We start from the raw sequence: 16592 nt of genomic DNA on the forward strand, positions 1-16592 counted from the left end.
AAGGAAGAGATACAATAGAGTCTCACTTATCCAAGCTAAACGGATAAGCGAATATCTTGGATAATAAGGAGGGATTAAGGAAAAGCCTATTAAATATCAAATTAGGTTATGATTTTACAAATTAAGCACCAAAACATCATGTTATACAACAAATTTGACAGAAAAAGTAGTTCAATACTCAGTAATGCTATGTTGTAATTACTGTATTTACAAATTTAGCACCAAAATATCACGATATATTGAAAACTTTGACTACAAAAATGCATTGGATAATCCAGAAGCTTGGATAAGAGAGTCTTGGATAAGTGAGACTCTACTGTACTAGTAAATTGAATTTTGGGCCCTTACCTCACAAACCAAACTCTTTTATCAGTAAGGTCACACATTAAAATAAATGGAGAATCTCCTGTTTAAGATGTCATTATATTCTTTATGACCATGATTTTAAGCTGGTGCCATCTAAGTGTTTTGGACTATATCCCCTAACATTCCTGATCACTGACCACATTGGCTGAAGATGGTAGTGACTGAACTATGGAGAGAATCAGGCTGGGGAAGGCTAAAAAAATGGTTATAGGAGGGCGCATTCCCAAAGCCACCATGTATAAACATCCGAAAAATGATGAAAGCAGGCTATCTTCAAATAGGATGTGGAGATTCTGAAAAGAGGAAGGATGAGAAGTATCTGAGCTGGCTACAAATTAACTATACAGGTAGTCCCTGAGTTGCAAATATCTGACTTACAAATGACCCATAGTTACAAACGGGGGTGAGACAATAGGAAATGTGAGAAACTGACCTCTAGGAAGGGAAATTAACTCCTGTAAGAGTTATCATGGAGAAAAGTGTCTCCACTGAAACTTTATATCACCAATCCTTGTTTTCACAACAAGCCAGTTTTTTAAAAAATCCAATTATCACAGGGATAGAAAGTGAGGTGAAATCTTTTGAACAGGGGCACAGACAGCAAAACAAACACCACAGGGATGTTAACCCTTCCTTATGCTATCCACAGCATATGTGTGTGTGTATGTGTGTGTATCTGGGGGTTGGTGCTCATCTCCATTTCTAAGCCAAAGAGCCAGCGTTGTCCATAGACACCTCCAAGGTCATGTGACTGGCATGACTGCATGGAGCACTGTTACCTTCTCGCTAGAGTGGTACCTATTGATCTACTCACATTTGCATGTTTTTGAACTGCTAGGGTGGCAGAACCTGAGGAAAAACAGTGGGATCTCACCCTGCTCTCTGGATTTTAACCGCCTACTTTTCGATCAGCAAGTTCAGCAGCTCAGCAGTTTAACCCACTGCGCCACCGGGGCTGGAGTTACACTTTAAAAAGTGTATATGGCTGGAATTACACTTTAAAAAGTACCTGTTCGGACTTTCAAAAATTCAACTTAAGAACAAACCAACAGAACCTATCCTGTTCGTAATTTGGGGGCTGCCTGTATATTGTATTTTAAACCCAGCATTTACTGTAGATATCAGGACTGGATCAAGGCATTTTATTACCTGAGACAGAAAAGCAAACAATATCTAAAGCAGGAGGTCATTTGGCTGGATATTTTTTTACATGACCCCAGGTATGTATATAGGTATATGAAATAAGTATAGCTAAGGTGAGCTGCGGTTTAAGAAGCAATGCCCTATAGGAAAGAGAAACCAAACTCAGCCAGGTTGTTTGGCACATCAAACAGAATATTGCTATTGTACCCAGCAAGGAGACCCCGGTGGCGCAATGGGTTAAACCTTTTGCCAGCAGGACTGCTGACTGACAGGTTGGCAGTTCAAATCCAGGCAGAGCGGGTCAGCTCCAGCTCCCCATGCGGGGACATGAGAGAAGCCTCCCACAAGAATGGTAAAAACATCAAACCATCCATGCATCCCCTGGGTGTCCTTGCAGACGGCCAATTCTGTCATAAAAGAAGTGACTTGTAGTTTCTCAAGTTGCTCCTGACACACAAAAAAACCAACAAGAAAAAAAAATGAAAGAGCAATACTTTCAGAGCAAATAACTAAAAATTGTTGCCTGCCCATGATATGTCAAACATGATGCCTGAGGCAGCTGCCTCATTCTGCTTAATGATATCACCAGCTCTGCCAGATATGTAATCACTACTGTGCTGGGAATCCATTAAACTTTACTAAAGATACTGGAATAAACTCAATCTAATTTTTACTTTGAGCCATACCTTTCTACAGTCAAGAACAAAATTTAGCTCTGGATTACAGTCTTCAGCTCCTCTAGTTTCCAACTGGACATAAATTTAGACCTAATCTGTTGTTTTGAAACAACCAACAGGTTTTCTCCTCCAATCCTTTTCTTTCATTTGCAGCTGTATTCCTTTCACTTGGCGAAAGAGCAATATTAAATGTTATTCTTGAAAACATTTGCAAATAGTGTATGTGCAGATATTCACAACTGATTTTGTCCAGATTCATTTTAGGAGTATTACATTACATAGATCTGGAGTTGTTCAGCATAATCTGACAAGGTGTTAAAAGAGTTCCAAGAGGAAGCATTTCACTCGTGGGTGTTGAGGAAAGCGTGACTGATAAAGATGCACAAAATGAACTCATAACTAGGATATAATTTTCACATCAATAACATTATTTTTACATTTTTACACTGATAAAATTCTGTAACTTAACAAGAGCCACTCTAATGAAAGTTTTCAGAAATATCCATCATTGACATCTGAAATATCAGTACCTCTTTTGACAGTCATTTGAACTGAACTAAATCAACAACCAAGTGGTTTGGAGAATGTACCACCTTGCCTGAAACAAAAGAAGTTTAGAAATAAGCATTGATATGCAAGAGTGAAAGTTGAGATTTCATCCTGTCAGGAAGCCATTTATTCTTGCTAAGCAGCAGGATTATTTTACAGATACTGAGCCTCAAAAGCCAACCAAGCTTTGATTGTTATCTTATAATGTCTAGAGGAGAGTGAACAAAGTTAGAAGAAGGGTCAAAGCAATATTCTGGCTAAGCCCATCTGCTGGTGGATGAACAGAAATAAACAGTACTGAAAAGAAATGTTGTTCTATATTGCAGTGCTTTTTAAACTTGGCTCTGGAAAGGTTTCAAGATAGACAGATATTCTTCATTAAATAAATCTGAATGAAACAAAGAGAGGGTAAATGGACTGCGAATGTGGAGAAATCCACGTTCAAAAACAGACCACCCACAAGCAACTTGAATGCAGCATTCAGAATCACTTGGTCAATTAAATATATAACCTGAATTTAGCCAAACCTGACAAAATAGTAAGAAATAAATTAAAGAATGTTCCCATTCTGACTAGGAAAGATCTGATTTTAACCCTTTGCCTTTTCTAATGTGCTCAATAATTATAGGTTTTAAATACAAGCCCTTTGCGTTCTATACTACCTGTCACACAAAATGTGATTAGGGTGACATGTTTTGTATCACAGCGTGTGATCATAATGCTCACACAGAGTCGCTTTACTTGGGTTCCAGGGAAGCAGCTCCCAGCTCTGAAGTATGAATTGTATTAAAAATAAATAAATCCAGAGTTTAAAAAGTGGGTTAGCATTAGGATCTGCCATGACAAACGTGGGTGGTACACAAAAATGTGGCTATCATTTGCAAGAAAAAGAACAAATTACAAGCAGATGCATGAAAAACTGAGCAACTGAGATAAGTAGTAAAAACATGATAATAGTGCAAAAAAGGTTAGCCGATGTTCCTATAAATGGGAGCAGCAAGTTATGGCCCTCCTGATGTTGTTGGACTAGAATTCCCAGGGATTCAATAATCTTACTAGAAAAATGTACTGTTTTTATCCAGCAAGATGCTGGTTCACTCTCAAGGATTACATGATTGTGTGGAGTTTCTCGTCTTGCCAAGATACAAGAACACAAATTGCTTTTGACTTTTAAAAGCAGTGCATGATGTGGCAGTACAGTTAAAGGAGGGATTTTAAGGATTTTAAGGATCAATCTAAGGGACAAAGAATATTTTCTCCTGTTCATAGTAAAACATAGTTGTGCATAAGGGAAGGGAATTTAGTCATGAACATAGCTGCATCCATGGAAATTGCGCCATATATGCACGTCAAGATGCAGAACCCATAGCTAAGAAAGTCTATCTGAAAACCACTGTAGGTTATTTGCAGTCAAATAAAGGACTGGTAAACATGCAAAACTGCCTCTTTAACTTTGACTAGTAGCCTCCAGAATCTGAGCAAGAAATAGCAACAAGAAGAGGAGAAACAAATCACAAGAAAAATGAAACCACTTATATTTGTAGCACTATGTACACAAAACTATGTTAAAATCTTTAAATACCCACAATAGTTGCAACAGGTATTAAGGGAAAATTATATAGTCCTTGTTTCCTCTAGTTAGGTGAAGGGTCAAGTAGAATGAAAAATGATTGGTGAACCAGACAACAAGAGAAGAAAAATGACTGCTAAGAAAGTACAGTTACCAAGGTCTTTAGCAAGGTCAAAGTGTGCTATAAATTCTCTCTGTTGGAACAGTTCCAAAGGAGAACCTCCCAGAGCTCCCCTCAAAGAATTCTTCATGATGTCCACCAATGCCTTTTCACTTTCTCTTTGGAAAAAACAGTCACTATTTTAACAATGGAGCAAAAAAAAAATGTGTGTACACATATGCACACCATCATACGATGTGAGGCTGACACTTCCATTCATAGAATATGGCCATACAAAGACACAAGGATATACATGCAGGTGGCACAAGGGCTTTTTTGAAGAGTGCATAAATGGAGTATCGTTCTATTTTATCAAGCTAAGCGAAGCAACTTCGTGATCTCATGCACAACTGTTTTTAAGATCACATCAGGGGTGCTGTGGTTTTAGCTTTGAATATGTTTTTAATCAGTTTTTATGGATTTTAACTGTGATTTTTAAAATACCATTGATATGCAATTCTGTTTCAATTTTTGTATATTTGTCTATTTTAAATTGTATTGAAATATTTTAATGTAATCTGCTTTAAGTCTCCTTTGTGGAGAGAAAAAGTTGAGTAGGGTATAAATGAACATCATAATCATAACTGCCACTCCTAGTGACAACTAGAATCACATCCAGTGAAAGGACCTTCACCTTCTTTGCATGTTTTGGAAGGCAGACTCCAGATATAGAACAAACATAGCTGTATTATTAATATACACTAGGTAATACTTAAAATAATACGCCGGACAAACCCTAATTTTGGGGATAAGAAAGATTTAACCCAGGACCAATATCTTCTATATTAAATACTATATCAAATCAGAGCCTACAAAAGATATGTAAGGCAACTGCCAGGAGTTGGAAGGACCATGCTGTCATCTATATTCTGTGGGAACCTCACTTGGGTCACCACTAGTATGCTGGTGAAAATAGGTCAATTTTGGTTTGCAAAGAAGCCAATTCCGTGTTCAAAAGAATGAGCTTTCTTTGCTTATTTGAATTTTGGAATGTTTCTAGACTAGTAATTGGCTCCTAAGTAGGGAACATGATCCCCAAGTGCCCTAGGGCTTCATTACACTAGAGTTTGAATCCACTTTAAAACCACTTTAAACAGCTCATCCAGACAGGTCCTGGGCCTCACCAAACTACAAACCACAGAATTCAGCAGGAGACAGAAACCTGATTTAAAGTGGATAAATGCTCAAGAGTGATGACGCCCTTAGTTTACCAAGTTGCAGTGGGGCCTTTTCACCCTCTGTCACCACAGTACTGAATTTCAATGGCACAAAAGATCAATGGTGGTAGGGTCCCTGGGATGTTATGTTTAGGTCCGATATCTAAAATTATTCAACTGTACCAACAGAGGTGGGATTCCATATATAAATAAACTGACTCTATGAGCATTTATGTCTCTAATAGGGAAAAGCCCCAAATTGTGTGTGTGTGTATGCATTATAGCCTGCATATGTGTTTCACATTCCTGCCACACATACATTCTGATTTGTACAAATAATAAATTATTCATCTTGAATATCATGTGTGCAAAGTAAGGCAAGATAAAAGAGACTGCTAACTTCCTTTCACATTGTATTTAAACCAGCGATTGGAGGAGGAAAGTTGCTGGATGGAATCAACAATATATTGTTGACATGAATAATCCAGAAGTGTGAATAATTAGTCATATTAATTATTCAAGTTATCTGAGTCAGTTCATGTTCTTTAGCTCTGGTTCCAATGAATGTACTAAATCAAAAATATGGTATAATTGCTTTAGATACTAACAAGAAGCCACATTGCCTGACAAAACTGTAACATAACATAATACATGTATATCAATTCCACACTTTGGTCCTGTAGCCATGTTTAAACAGAGTCAAATCAAGATTTAGTAAGTTCAGATCTGAATGAGATTCCTATCCCTACGTGCATCTACTTCACTCCTCCATTTGCTCTAGTGGGAGGACATATGCCAAAGTCACAATTAATTAGAACGGTGAATTACATCTAAACCAATACCACAGTTAATGGCTTCCAAACAAAGCACAATATGAAGCTATCGCTCAAGGTCAACTTTGGACATTATTTTGTCATTGATATGGCAGCCATGAAAAACCAAAGCAATTCTAAACTGTAGCAAGGAGTATAGTGTCCGGATTGAGGGATATGGTAGTGCTATTCCATTCTCCATTCTACATCTCGAATACTGCATCCAATTCCGTGCACCATAATTCAAGAATATTGAGGAGAAGGAAGAATGTGCCCAGAAGAGGGCGACCAAGATGATCAAAAGTCTGGAAATGAAACCTGAGGAGGAACAGATTAGGGAGCCAAATATGTTTCACTTGTAGAACAAAAGGCTCAGAGGGGACATGATAGCAGTCTTTAAATATCTGATGGCATGTCATGTAGAAGATGGAACAAGCTTGTTTTCTGTTTCTCCAGAAACTAGAACATGAACAAATGGATTTAAATTATAATAATAATAATAATAAAACTTTATTTATATCCCGCCACCATCTCCCCACGGGGACTCGGGGCAGCTTACATGGGGCAGTGGCCCAAACAACATAGGAACAAAATATAAGCAACACAATACAATCACAATATAAAAAGATAAAACAACAATACAATATATCAATATAAACAACAATACAAGATAAAAATTTCATTTAAAACACATAAATGGTAAGACCGTAATAAAAACAGGATAAAATTATTAAAAAACTCACTGGGGCTGATTAATTAATGACTATCTCCGAAGGCCTGCCGAAACATCCAAGTCTTCAGTTCATAAAAACATATTCCGCCTAAACATTGAATAGAGCTTCCTGTCTGTAAGCGCTGCTTGACAGCAGAATAGACTTCCATGGAAGGTGGCATACTCTTCTTTTTTTGGAAGTCAATAAATGAAGGTTGGATGCTTTAGCTGTGTATTTTTGCATGGCAGAGGGTTGGACCAGATGACCCCTGAACCTATTTGTAATAGTCACATCCTAACTATGATTAGGAATTGGTTGCATTCCAAGAGTGCAAAGCCATGATTTGAAGGGAGTTTGCAAACCACTATTTGTGTTAACTATGGTTAAGCATACCATCCACAATGAGTGTGGGACTGACACTTACTGTAATACCTTAATCTGTATTTTATTGCATGTTTGGATTTGAACTAGGATTAAGTTTCATTTAAAAGATTTTCTTTAGCCATTGGAGAAGTGTGGTTGGGACTGCATTGCAGTGTATCTAGACCAGTGGTTTTCAACCTGTGGGTCCCCCAGGTGTTTTGACCTATAACTCCCAGAAATCCCAGAAAGTTTACCAGATGTTAGGATTTCTGGGAGTTGAAGATCAATACATCTGGGGACCCACAGGTTGAGGACCGCTGAGCTAGACAGTTTACTGTGGTTAACCCTGGAACTATGTAACTTAACACAGAAATGTATTTCTGAAATTTAGTGGACAGTTTCCATTAAGCATCAGTAAAAATCAGAGCAGTACCAAAACAACATCTAAACATTTAAGCAAGCAAAGGATAACAAATGCATTCATTTGCATATCTTGTTCCTAAAACACTACTTCCCTGGTGCTTCTAACAGTTCTGGAGACAAATTCTACCATCATTTGCAAGAAGAAAAGCAGCAGAGTAATACTTGTTAAATATCCAGCTAGTGGATAATATGAAAATTACAAATCATATAATGTAAATATAAGCTGATTAAAATACATGATCTCCGCTAGACTTTAAAATTAATTTCTGTGCACACACAGACACACACATCCAAACTATACTGTATGCAGAAAGATAACAACTCAGTCTTATCCCTAGGAAATGATAGCAATGTTCCAAAATCACAATGAACTTCCTTCCAGAGAATATATCAGACAAGATCAATTGATAAAAACTAAGTCAGCTCATCATCTTATTGCTAGCCACCATTTAAAATGTCAGCTTCAAAATCAAGTTCCCAATTCAGCTGTTTTGAAACCTAAGCCTGTTGTATTTCATTGAATTTGAAAACATTGTAGGTAGATATGGAAGGGAAAACATCAAACCATAAAGAAATACTGTCCTTCCTCATGGTCAAGCCTATAAAATATTGGAGTGAGTGATAAGACAGTGTAGCCCATGTGTTCCTCTTTGAATGCTATCTTTTATTTTGATAATAAATGTTAATCTTCTGTAGTTTCAAGGATCATAAACATAATCAGCATTTCAAAAAATTTGAATTACACACCAAAACAAAACAAACAACAATGTCCAAGCAAACACATTTTGCTTGAACATTTCAATTTATAAGTCCATGAATAAAGGTTTCTCAAAACCTGCATCAACTTTTCTCTTTTAAAAAATATACCCATATAGCACCATAGAATAAAAGGCAATGCATCGCATCTACCAACCATGTTTACAAAACAGCCACATTTGAAATTAAATATATGCTCTTTGATGCAATTCTAGGTGCTACCCATACTAGTGTGAATCATCTCAGTCCAGGAAGAGCCAACCAGTCATCAGAAAATTCTGCATAGTTCTTCTAAGCAGAGCACACTGTCCTGGATCACATTGGTTCTCAGATGAAATGGCCAGAATACAGTCAGCAATAAGCTTTATGAACTTACTTGGAGGGAAAATGCCCGCAGAGCAGGAATAGGAATCAAGGCAGCCATGAAGAATGCGGTGACATTACTGATGGATGTAAGAGCCACGCTTGCCCCAGTGCGTTTCAAACATTCCCCTGTTCTATCCTGAAAAGATACATATAGAGTTTTAGAACACACAAGAATTTTTTTTTATGTATCTTAAGAAAACCAATTAAAAAAAAGAACACACAAGAAATTAAATACCATGCCATGTACATGATAGACAAGAAACCAAGTATGACATATTTGTCAATAATAATAGTAATTTATTTTTGGTTAAGAAACATTTAACTAATTTCATGGTAATAAAATGTCCAAAATTCACATGGACATTCTTTTGTCAGCAAAAGCTTCTCATTTCTAAAGTTTGACTCAGAATGGAAGATAAACATAACCAGTCCACTTGCATTAATGGTACAATATATTGTATGATTTGGACTGCCAAAATGCATTTGCATTTACCTCAAATGGAATTCTCTTGTTTTGACCAGTTTCACTAAAGGCATGTGCCAAAAGAAAGACATCATCCACACCAACTCCTAGAGCAAGAAAGGGTAAAACCTGCATAAAGAGGAAACAAATACCAAAGAGTGTTAAAGGACACCTACCAAAACATCACTTAGCCATTGCAGATAATACTGTAATTTCTTGCATTTGGATTTCTGTTCACTTCGCATGCATACATTAATGCTTATTAGTAAATGCCCTGATGTTGTGACATGAAACTGTCAATTGTTTATTAAATTGAATTCATTCTTACTGTTGCTCTTTCAGCTTCCTCAAGATATTTCAGTTCTGGACTGAGTCTGGGAGAAGGATTCAGGCTTGCACAATATTCACATAACGCTTAGTGATGGCTGAATAGTATTCTATTTAATATTAGATCATCAAAATAAACAAAATAAATCCCAGCCTATCAATATACAGAGAATTCCTGTAGTCCTTGAATGTAAGTTCTTCAAAACTCAGTAGAAAGAACTAATTAATTTGTCTTAGCCTAGATAGTGAACTACAATCACCATCATCCATCACTATCAGATCTGTTCAGCGATATTTGACTATGTACAGTTCAACATCTGGAGTGCTACGGATCTCCATGTCTTGTTTATTTTAATCTAGTTGTTCACTATTAACAGATACTTTTGTCTTGATGGCAATAAATAATGGTTTTAATCTGAAGATAACTGATTTTAGTGTTTATGTATATTTATGGTTTATTCTATGCTCCAGCATTGAATGTTTGCCGTATATATGTTGTGCTTCGCCCCGAGTCCCCTTTGGAGTTAGAAGGACAGAATATAAATACTTTAAATAAATAAATAAATAAATAAATAAATAGTCCTTACTGAAGCCCAACCTAAGCTTCTGCCTATTTCATCTCTCAATATTCAACTCAAACGTGTTACCATTTTTCATTATAATGGCTATTATCACATATTTGAGGCACTTGCTTTCTAAATTCTAAAATCTTTTTTGATGCTTTGATTCGTATCCATATGGAAACTGCAGTTCTCCTACTTGTTTGCAATAAACCCCATATAAAAACATTCACCATCCAGATGTAAGTTCAGGATCAGTTACAGGTAATATTACTTATGTCAGACATTCTGTAATTAAGATATATTAAATGTTAACTGTTTGATATGCCAACACAGGTATATTCTAGAGACCTTCATACAATGTATTCGGAGAAATAAATTGGTAAATCATCCCTGTAATACCTGAGTTGTTGCAGCATTAAAGGAAATCCCAATCAATGAGCACAGCCCCAATCCTGCAGCTACTGACAGTGCAACCAACAAGACTCCGGCCAGACCCACGGCACCCTGAGACTTAGCACAGTCCCATCGCAGCATGGTTAAACAGGCATAAGCAAGCTGCAAGCAGAACAAAAAAGCATTAAAAAAAACCCAAAGACGACATTAGAACAAAGCAAATTTTAACATTCCCATTTATCAACCAAAGTTATTCTCTTCATATTCTTTAACAAGACACTGATATTATATGCCATTGCTTTGTGTTGAGATAGGTTTCATACCCAAAGTTTGGATACACTGACCAAGAGATTCTGGGACCTGAAGCCCAAAGGCAACTTTTGCTAATGCCTAATATTATCAGGAGATAGTAATCCCAGCTCCGAAGTCTGAGACATACCCCCTTCTAGTTCTGTTACCATTTAGCTGAAAACCACAGAGATCAAACCTTGCCCATGCCAAGCCTGTGCTCTGCCTAATGAATGACAGACCTTCCTTAGATGTGTTACATGACCAAAAAAGTGGCATAAAAATGCAGATTTCAGAGTTGCTTAAAACATAAGAAGAATGGTTGGTACGATGGTTTACTATGATATAACACAGCTCCATCAGGGGGAAAACAAAATCAATATTTCTGTCTATCTTACCATGAGAAGATAGCCACTGGCGACCCTGATAACGCTGACATCAGAAAATGATTTTAGGATGTCCTCTAGAGTTGTTGTAGTAAAGGAAAGCACCTTCTGAGTAGAGTTTTGTGCAACACTTTGATGGACAACCTGTGAGACAAAAATTAGAAGTAAGATCGCATAAAGGTGCGTTAATGTAAATATGATGCAAATAATACTTAAAATCAGATGTTCTCTCTTGCATGAGCGCAGGCACACGCACACAGAGTAGAGGACGTGTCATTGACCTTTTGTTCCATAATTGCCATACTTGGTACAGAGGCACAGCAGGCTGCTGCAGATCAAATGAGAATGTGTGCCTCTGAGGAGGGGAAAATTGCAATTTATTTAAACCAGTGAAATTGAGGAAGGTTCATGGCTCACACTCCCCCTCTTCCCTCCCCACAATTTTTCAGCTCTCTTTATCCCTAAGTCCAGGGTAGATTTGTTGTTATATCAGTTGTGCTTCTAATCTAAAACAACAAATTCTTAAGAGCAATCCTCTCTTTCTTCATTGGCTGGACACTTCGGAGAGGTCACCAGCAGCTCGGCAGAGGTCAATGCCTGGAAAACAAAGGCCAGATCATGTCACATGACCTCACCGAGGGGACTGCAGCTGTGAACAGATTCAGCGGCTGGCTAATGTTTTCCAGACACCTTTGCTGGATAATCACACTGACCAAGTGTTTTTAAAACCATTTCTCTTTCAGAAATGGCATTTCACTGTCAGATAAACAAATGAGAAGAGTGTACAAGGAGGTTTTAAAATACACAAGTTAAAAGGTATACAACTATGTGTATTTCATATCATTTTGTGTGACCTTTTCAGCTCACATAATATAATTAATGACCTAATATGTATCCTGGAATTTTTCTTAGGTCCAACACAGCTAGCTTAGCTTTCATGGCATCCATGGCATGACTAGTAATTTCCCCACTCAATTAGACTATAAGAAAGATAATCTTTAGAAAGAAAAAGGTTTAATGTTCCTTCATTTAAGTTATAGAAATGATAGCATACAGACATCCTAAAAATTAATTCTTCCTCAAGGGATGTCACTAAAAGAAATGCAAAGGAAAAACGTGCTGGGCCTCACTGAAAATAACGGTTTTCCTGGCAAACTTGGTTAATGGCTCTCTGAGTAAAATAAATAATTTGCCATCTAACTATTTTACCTGAACATACATCCTTTGCCAGGCTTCCAGAATTGCAGCAGCTTTGTCCTCATTCCAGTTGATGTGTGAAACATAGTCATAGCCCTTGAAGTGTTCGTACATTTGCTTCGGAGTCATTAACTGAAACATGGTTTGTAGAGCTTGAGCACTGAAAGAAAAAAGAAAAAAGCAAAAGTTAGAAAAAGAAAATGGCATATCATTCAGGTTCTCCAGAAGCTGCTTTCAATACACAATGTCCAAAAATGAAAGCTTTAAAATGATTTTTGGTAGCAAAATTGGAAAAATACTTGTTTAAGACCATGAAGAGCTGCTGCAAAGCCTAGAAATGGTACCTTTAGGATTACAACTCCCATAAACTGCCAGCCATCATAGCCTGGAATGGGGAGTTGTAGTCCAAATGAGACTTTCCTAAATTTGGTAGTAATGCAATACCATCCTAAACAAAGCTTAGTATGAAGTAGCTTTGTTTTTCATATATCTCAACTGCTTTTTTGACAACCATTGTTATTTTTAGGTCAAGCCAACTTGAAAGTTTCTGTCTCCTAGGTCAGGGGGTGGGGAATGTATTTTCAAAGTCCAAATGCTAGCACTCAAGGGAGCATGAAGGGCATTTCTAGCACATTTGGAGATCCCCTGGGCATCCCAGGGATCAAACAATTGTTTTGAAAACTTTTCCAGAGTTTGGGGGGGGGGGGGGGAGAGAGATTCTCATGATATGCTATTTGGGAGTATGGGGACATTTCCACAATGTTTCAGACCTATTCAGAGCCAATTTACACCTAAGTTTAATTGCTTTTTAATTTCTGTATTTCTTTTGTTTTAAATTGATCAAAGTGTGTAGCTGTTAGCCACCTTAAATCCCCTCAAAGAGAAAGGCAAGGTATAAAGATAACAACAACAACAACAGCTGAACAGGAAATTACTTCTGCTCACTTTCAATTGTGAAAAAAGCTTCTCCTGAGCCTGAAATATTCCTCACAACATGGTGAAAATACCCTCTTGCTTGCAAAGAGCATTTTAGGGCAAAAAGTGTTTTGTTTGTTTTGTGGAGCAAGTGCAGTGTGTGGTATGGTTCTCCGAGGTCTCCTTGGGCCCACTATCCTTCCACAGTTGCTCAGCCCCTCCTGTAAATGAAGGCACAAGTCCTCTTTGTATTCTTAAAGCAGAGATACAAAGTGAAACACATCATCTAAAAAGCTGATGTGCCTTCATTGAAATTCACAATGTTATGAGTTTCCTGCTTCTTAGCAGGGGGTTGGACTGGATGGCCCATGTGGTCTCTTCCAACTCTACTATTCTATGATTCTATGATTCTATGATTCCTCCCAAGCTGTTAAAAACTGAAATATGCAATAAGACTGCAGATGAAAGAAAGCAGATATATATGGAAAGATTCCATGTCCCAAAAGAAGGCATTTTCTTACGTCAAGACCTAACGTAATACAGTTTTTACTTCTGCAGCTGGAAAAAGTTTTTTGAGCAACCAAGTTAGGAAGGAAAACGCTGATGAATCATGAAACATTGTGTTGCTGGTCCATGAGTCTTACCTGACAAGTTTTCCAGTACCATTTTTAACTGTGCCACCAATAATTAGTTCTTCTTGCCAATGCATGTATTTTTTGGACAACCCATAGCATCCACCACTTAAAACAAGGGCCACATCAAGAGGCTAAAACGTAAACAAAGATATTACACAGTTATAAAACCATATAACATTGAGAAAGTATAAGTGTCTCAAGCTATACAGAATTTGTAACATTAACTTAGAAACCACTGCAAGACTAATTTGCTAGTTTATAGACACCTTAGAATAAATTCTTTTTTTCCAGAGCCCCCCAACTCTCCTCAGGACTAGTTCAGGAACAGCTGTGGATTTCTCTCCTTACCTTCCAAACTTTCTAAAAGGCAATTAAAGATATCAAGAAACTAGGCAGAGGAAAGAAGAAGAGTCCACTCTAGTAATGTCATTAGGCTTTTAGTGAAACCAAGCATGGATACCTTATAAATGTCTCCTGAATTCTTAGTGATCCAAAGAGCAAATCCTTAAATAAAAAACCCAAATCCCCCAAAATTACTATAATTCAGCCCACAGTGCCTTGTAAATTGTTATTGTTTGAATCTTCTATATACTTCAGAATATGACACTTGATAATTAATATATCTACAATTTTGTCCTTAAAACAAATGTGTTTAATATACCGTGTTATACTTTTCCATGTCATATAATGTATTAAATATTAAATATGACATCAAGGTTCCCCAATAAAAGGAAGCACAATGATTATACTGTGGAAGTCTCATGCAAATGTGTAGCCTAGGTTAAACTGTTCTCAACATGCACAATTATTCTAATTGCAAAGGTGGGTTTATTTGGCCACACATACTTTTTAAAGACACACCAGTTCTCTTCAATATCTGTCCTCTCTCTGTGTTCAAGGAGTAATTGTGCACACATATACATTTATATTTTAAATCAAATGGACATTGTTAGAAATCACATTATTGAGTGAAATGTAGAATCTCTTAATATGCACAGTGAGAATTGTGGTTCCCAAGCTTCTTGGATTTGATCTGCCAAAATTTCTTAACACTGGCCACATGGTAACATTTGATAAATCAAATTTGGGAAACAGCTGGGTTAGGGGTTTATTAAATTTATTACTAACGTCTGCCTTTACTGATATTATGGCCTTAAAGATTGTAAATGGAAGCAATCAATAACAATCATTTTAAATGGCAGCTTCAACTATTATATCACTATGTAAAGCAGCTTAGTGATTTCGGCTGCTTTGAGTCTCCATGTAGAGAGAAAAAGTGGGATATAAAAAAACATTTATTATTATTATTATTATTATTATTATTATTATTATTATTATTATTATTATTATTATTATTTTACAGATTCAAAGTCATTGACATCCTAAACAGCTTTACTTCAAAGACAGAACAATCTTGGAGACACAATACTGCATATCACATTTAAAAAATCAGGAAAACCAACTGTTAAGCAATGATTAATCTTGTAGAACTTCACGCTTGCCTCAAGACTTTTTTATCAGCTCCTCTACTCCCATCATGAATATATGTGCCAAAATCATAAAACACAACCAATGGCAAATGCTCAAGTAAGAAGCAAATGAGACCCAGGGACACAGGAAGAAAATAGGCAGCCTTCACAAGCAAATGCATGCAGTGGATAGATCGTATTATTCTCCTATCATTAGTGCAACTGCTAATATAATATCTTGTTCAAAAAACTCTCAGCCAAAAAAATCAAAGTATCGGCTCTAGTGCCTACACATGAATGGAAATCGAATCTCCGCAATCTTTACAAATCAAAATGCTGTGAAACCAGGGTGGGGTTTATATAATTGAAAGGAATCATTAAATAAAATCTTTTTGAAGATACGGACAAAAGGAAACCTCACAAAATAGAGTTGGCCAGCTTGTTATGCACAGATGAACATGTTATTCTTCTGTTCATTTGTCACACCTACCATACTGAAATACCAAGGAGCTCAACATATCATACATAACATATAGTTCAGCAATTTCTACCACAGTTTTTGGAGTCAGTCAGAAAAAAACAAAATAACTTACTTTGGTTGAATTTTTGTTTGGGGCCGTGATAGGGCAGTCAGGATCATCGGGATTCAGGCAAGGTCGATCCATATACCCATGACCAACTTCTGCCTTATTTAGCATTTCCTCCCAGGTATCTACTTGAGAATTAATTTTCTTTAATTCTTCTAAGAACTCTAAAGGGTCAAAGTTGGTCCACTGCAAATGCGGTTTCCCTCTGTTAAGAAAATGAATAAAATGATGAAAGGACATCAATAACATTGCATAGTTGCTTTCTTTTCTTCCATTCACCCCTCTCATATTAGCCTTCCACATTTGAGGGTTGA

The 16592-nt window shown here is 36.9% G+C and overlaps 1 protein-coding gene across 4 annotated transcripts in view; it reads right to left on the reverse strand.

The window, feature by feature from the left end:
* Positions 1–16592, reverse strand: part of ptch1 (patched 1) — a 128941-nt gene that overhangs the window by 36032 nt on the left and 76317 nt on the right. For all 4 annotated transcript variants that reach the window (XR_010003431.1, XM_062972081.1, XM_062972082.1 and 1 more), the window contains exons 6-12: positions 16285–16483; positions 14232–14353; positions 12685–12832; positions 11488–11619; positions 10808–10963; positions 9549–9647; positions 9066–9191 (exon numbers count right to left, since the gene is read on the reverse strand). Coding sequence is in view for 3 of the 4 variants with exons in the window: in XM_062972081.1 (XP_062828151.1) it covers positions 9066–9191; positions 9549–9647; positions 10808–10963; positions 11488–11619; positions 12685–12832; positions 14232–14353; positions 16285–16483 (982 nt within the window). In the remaining variant the exon portion in view is untranslated. The remainder of the gene's footprint in view (positions 1–9065; positions 9192–9548; positions 9648–10807; positions 10964–11487; positions 11620–12684; positions 12833–14231; positions 14354–16284; positions 16484–16592) is intronic.

Source organism: Anolis carolinensis, chromosome 2, assembly GCF_035594765.1.
Source record: "Anolis carolinensis isolate JA03-04 chromosome 2, rAnoCar3.1.pri, whole genome shotgun sequence".
Taxonomy (NCBI): Eukaryota; Metazoa; Chordata; class Lepidosauria; order Squamata; family Dactyloidae; genus Anolis; species Anolis carolinensis.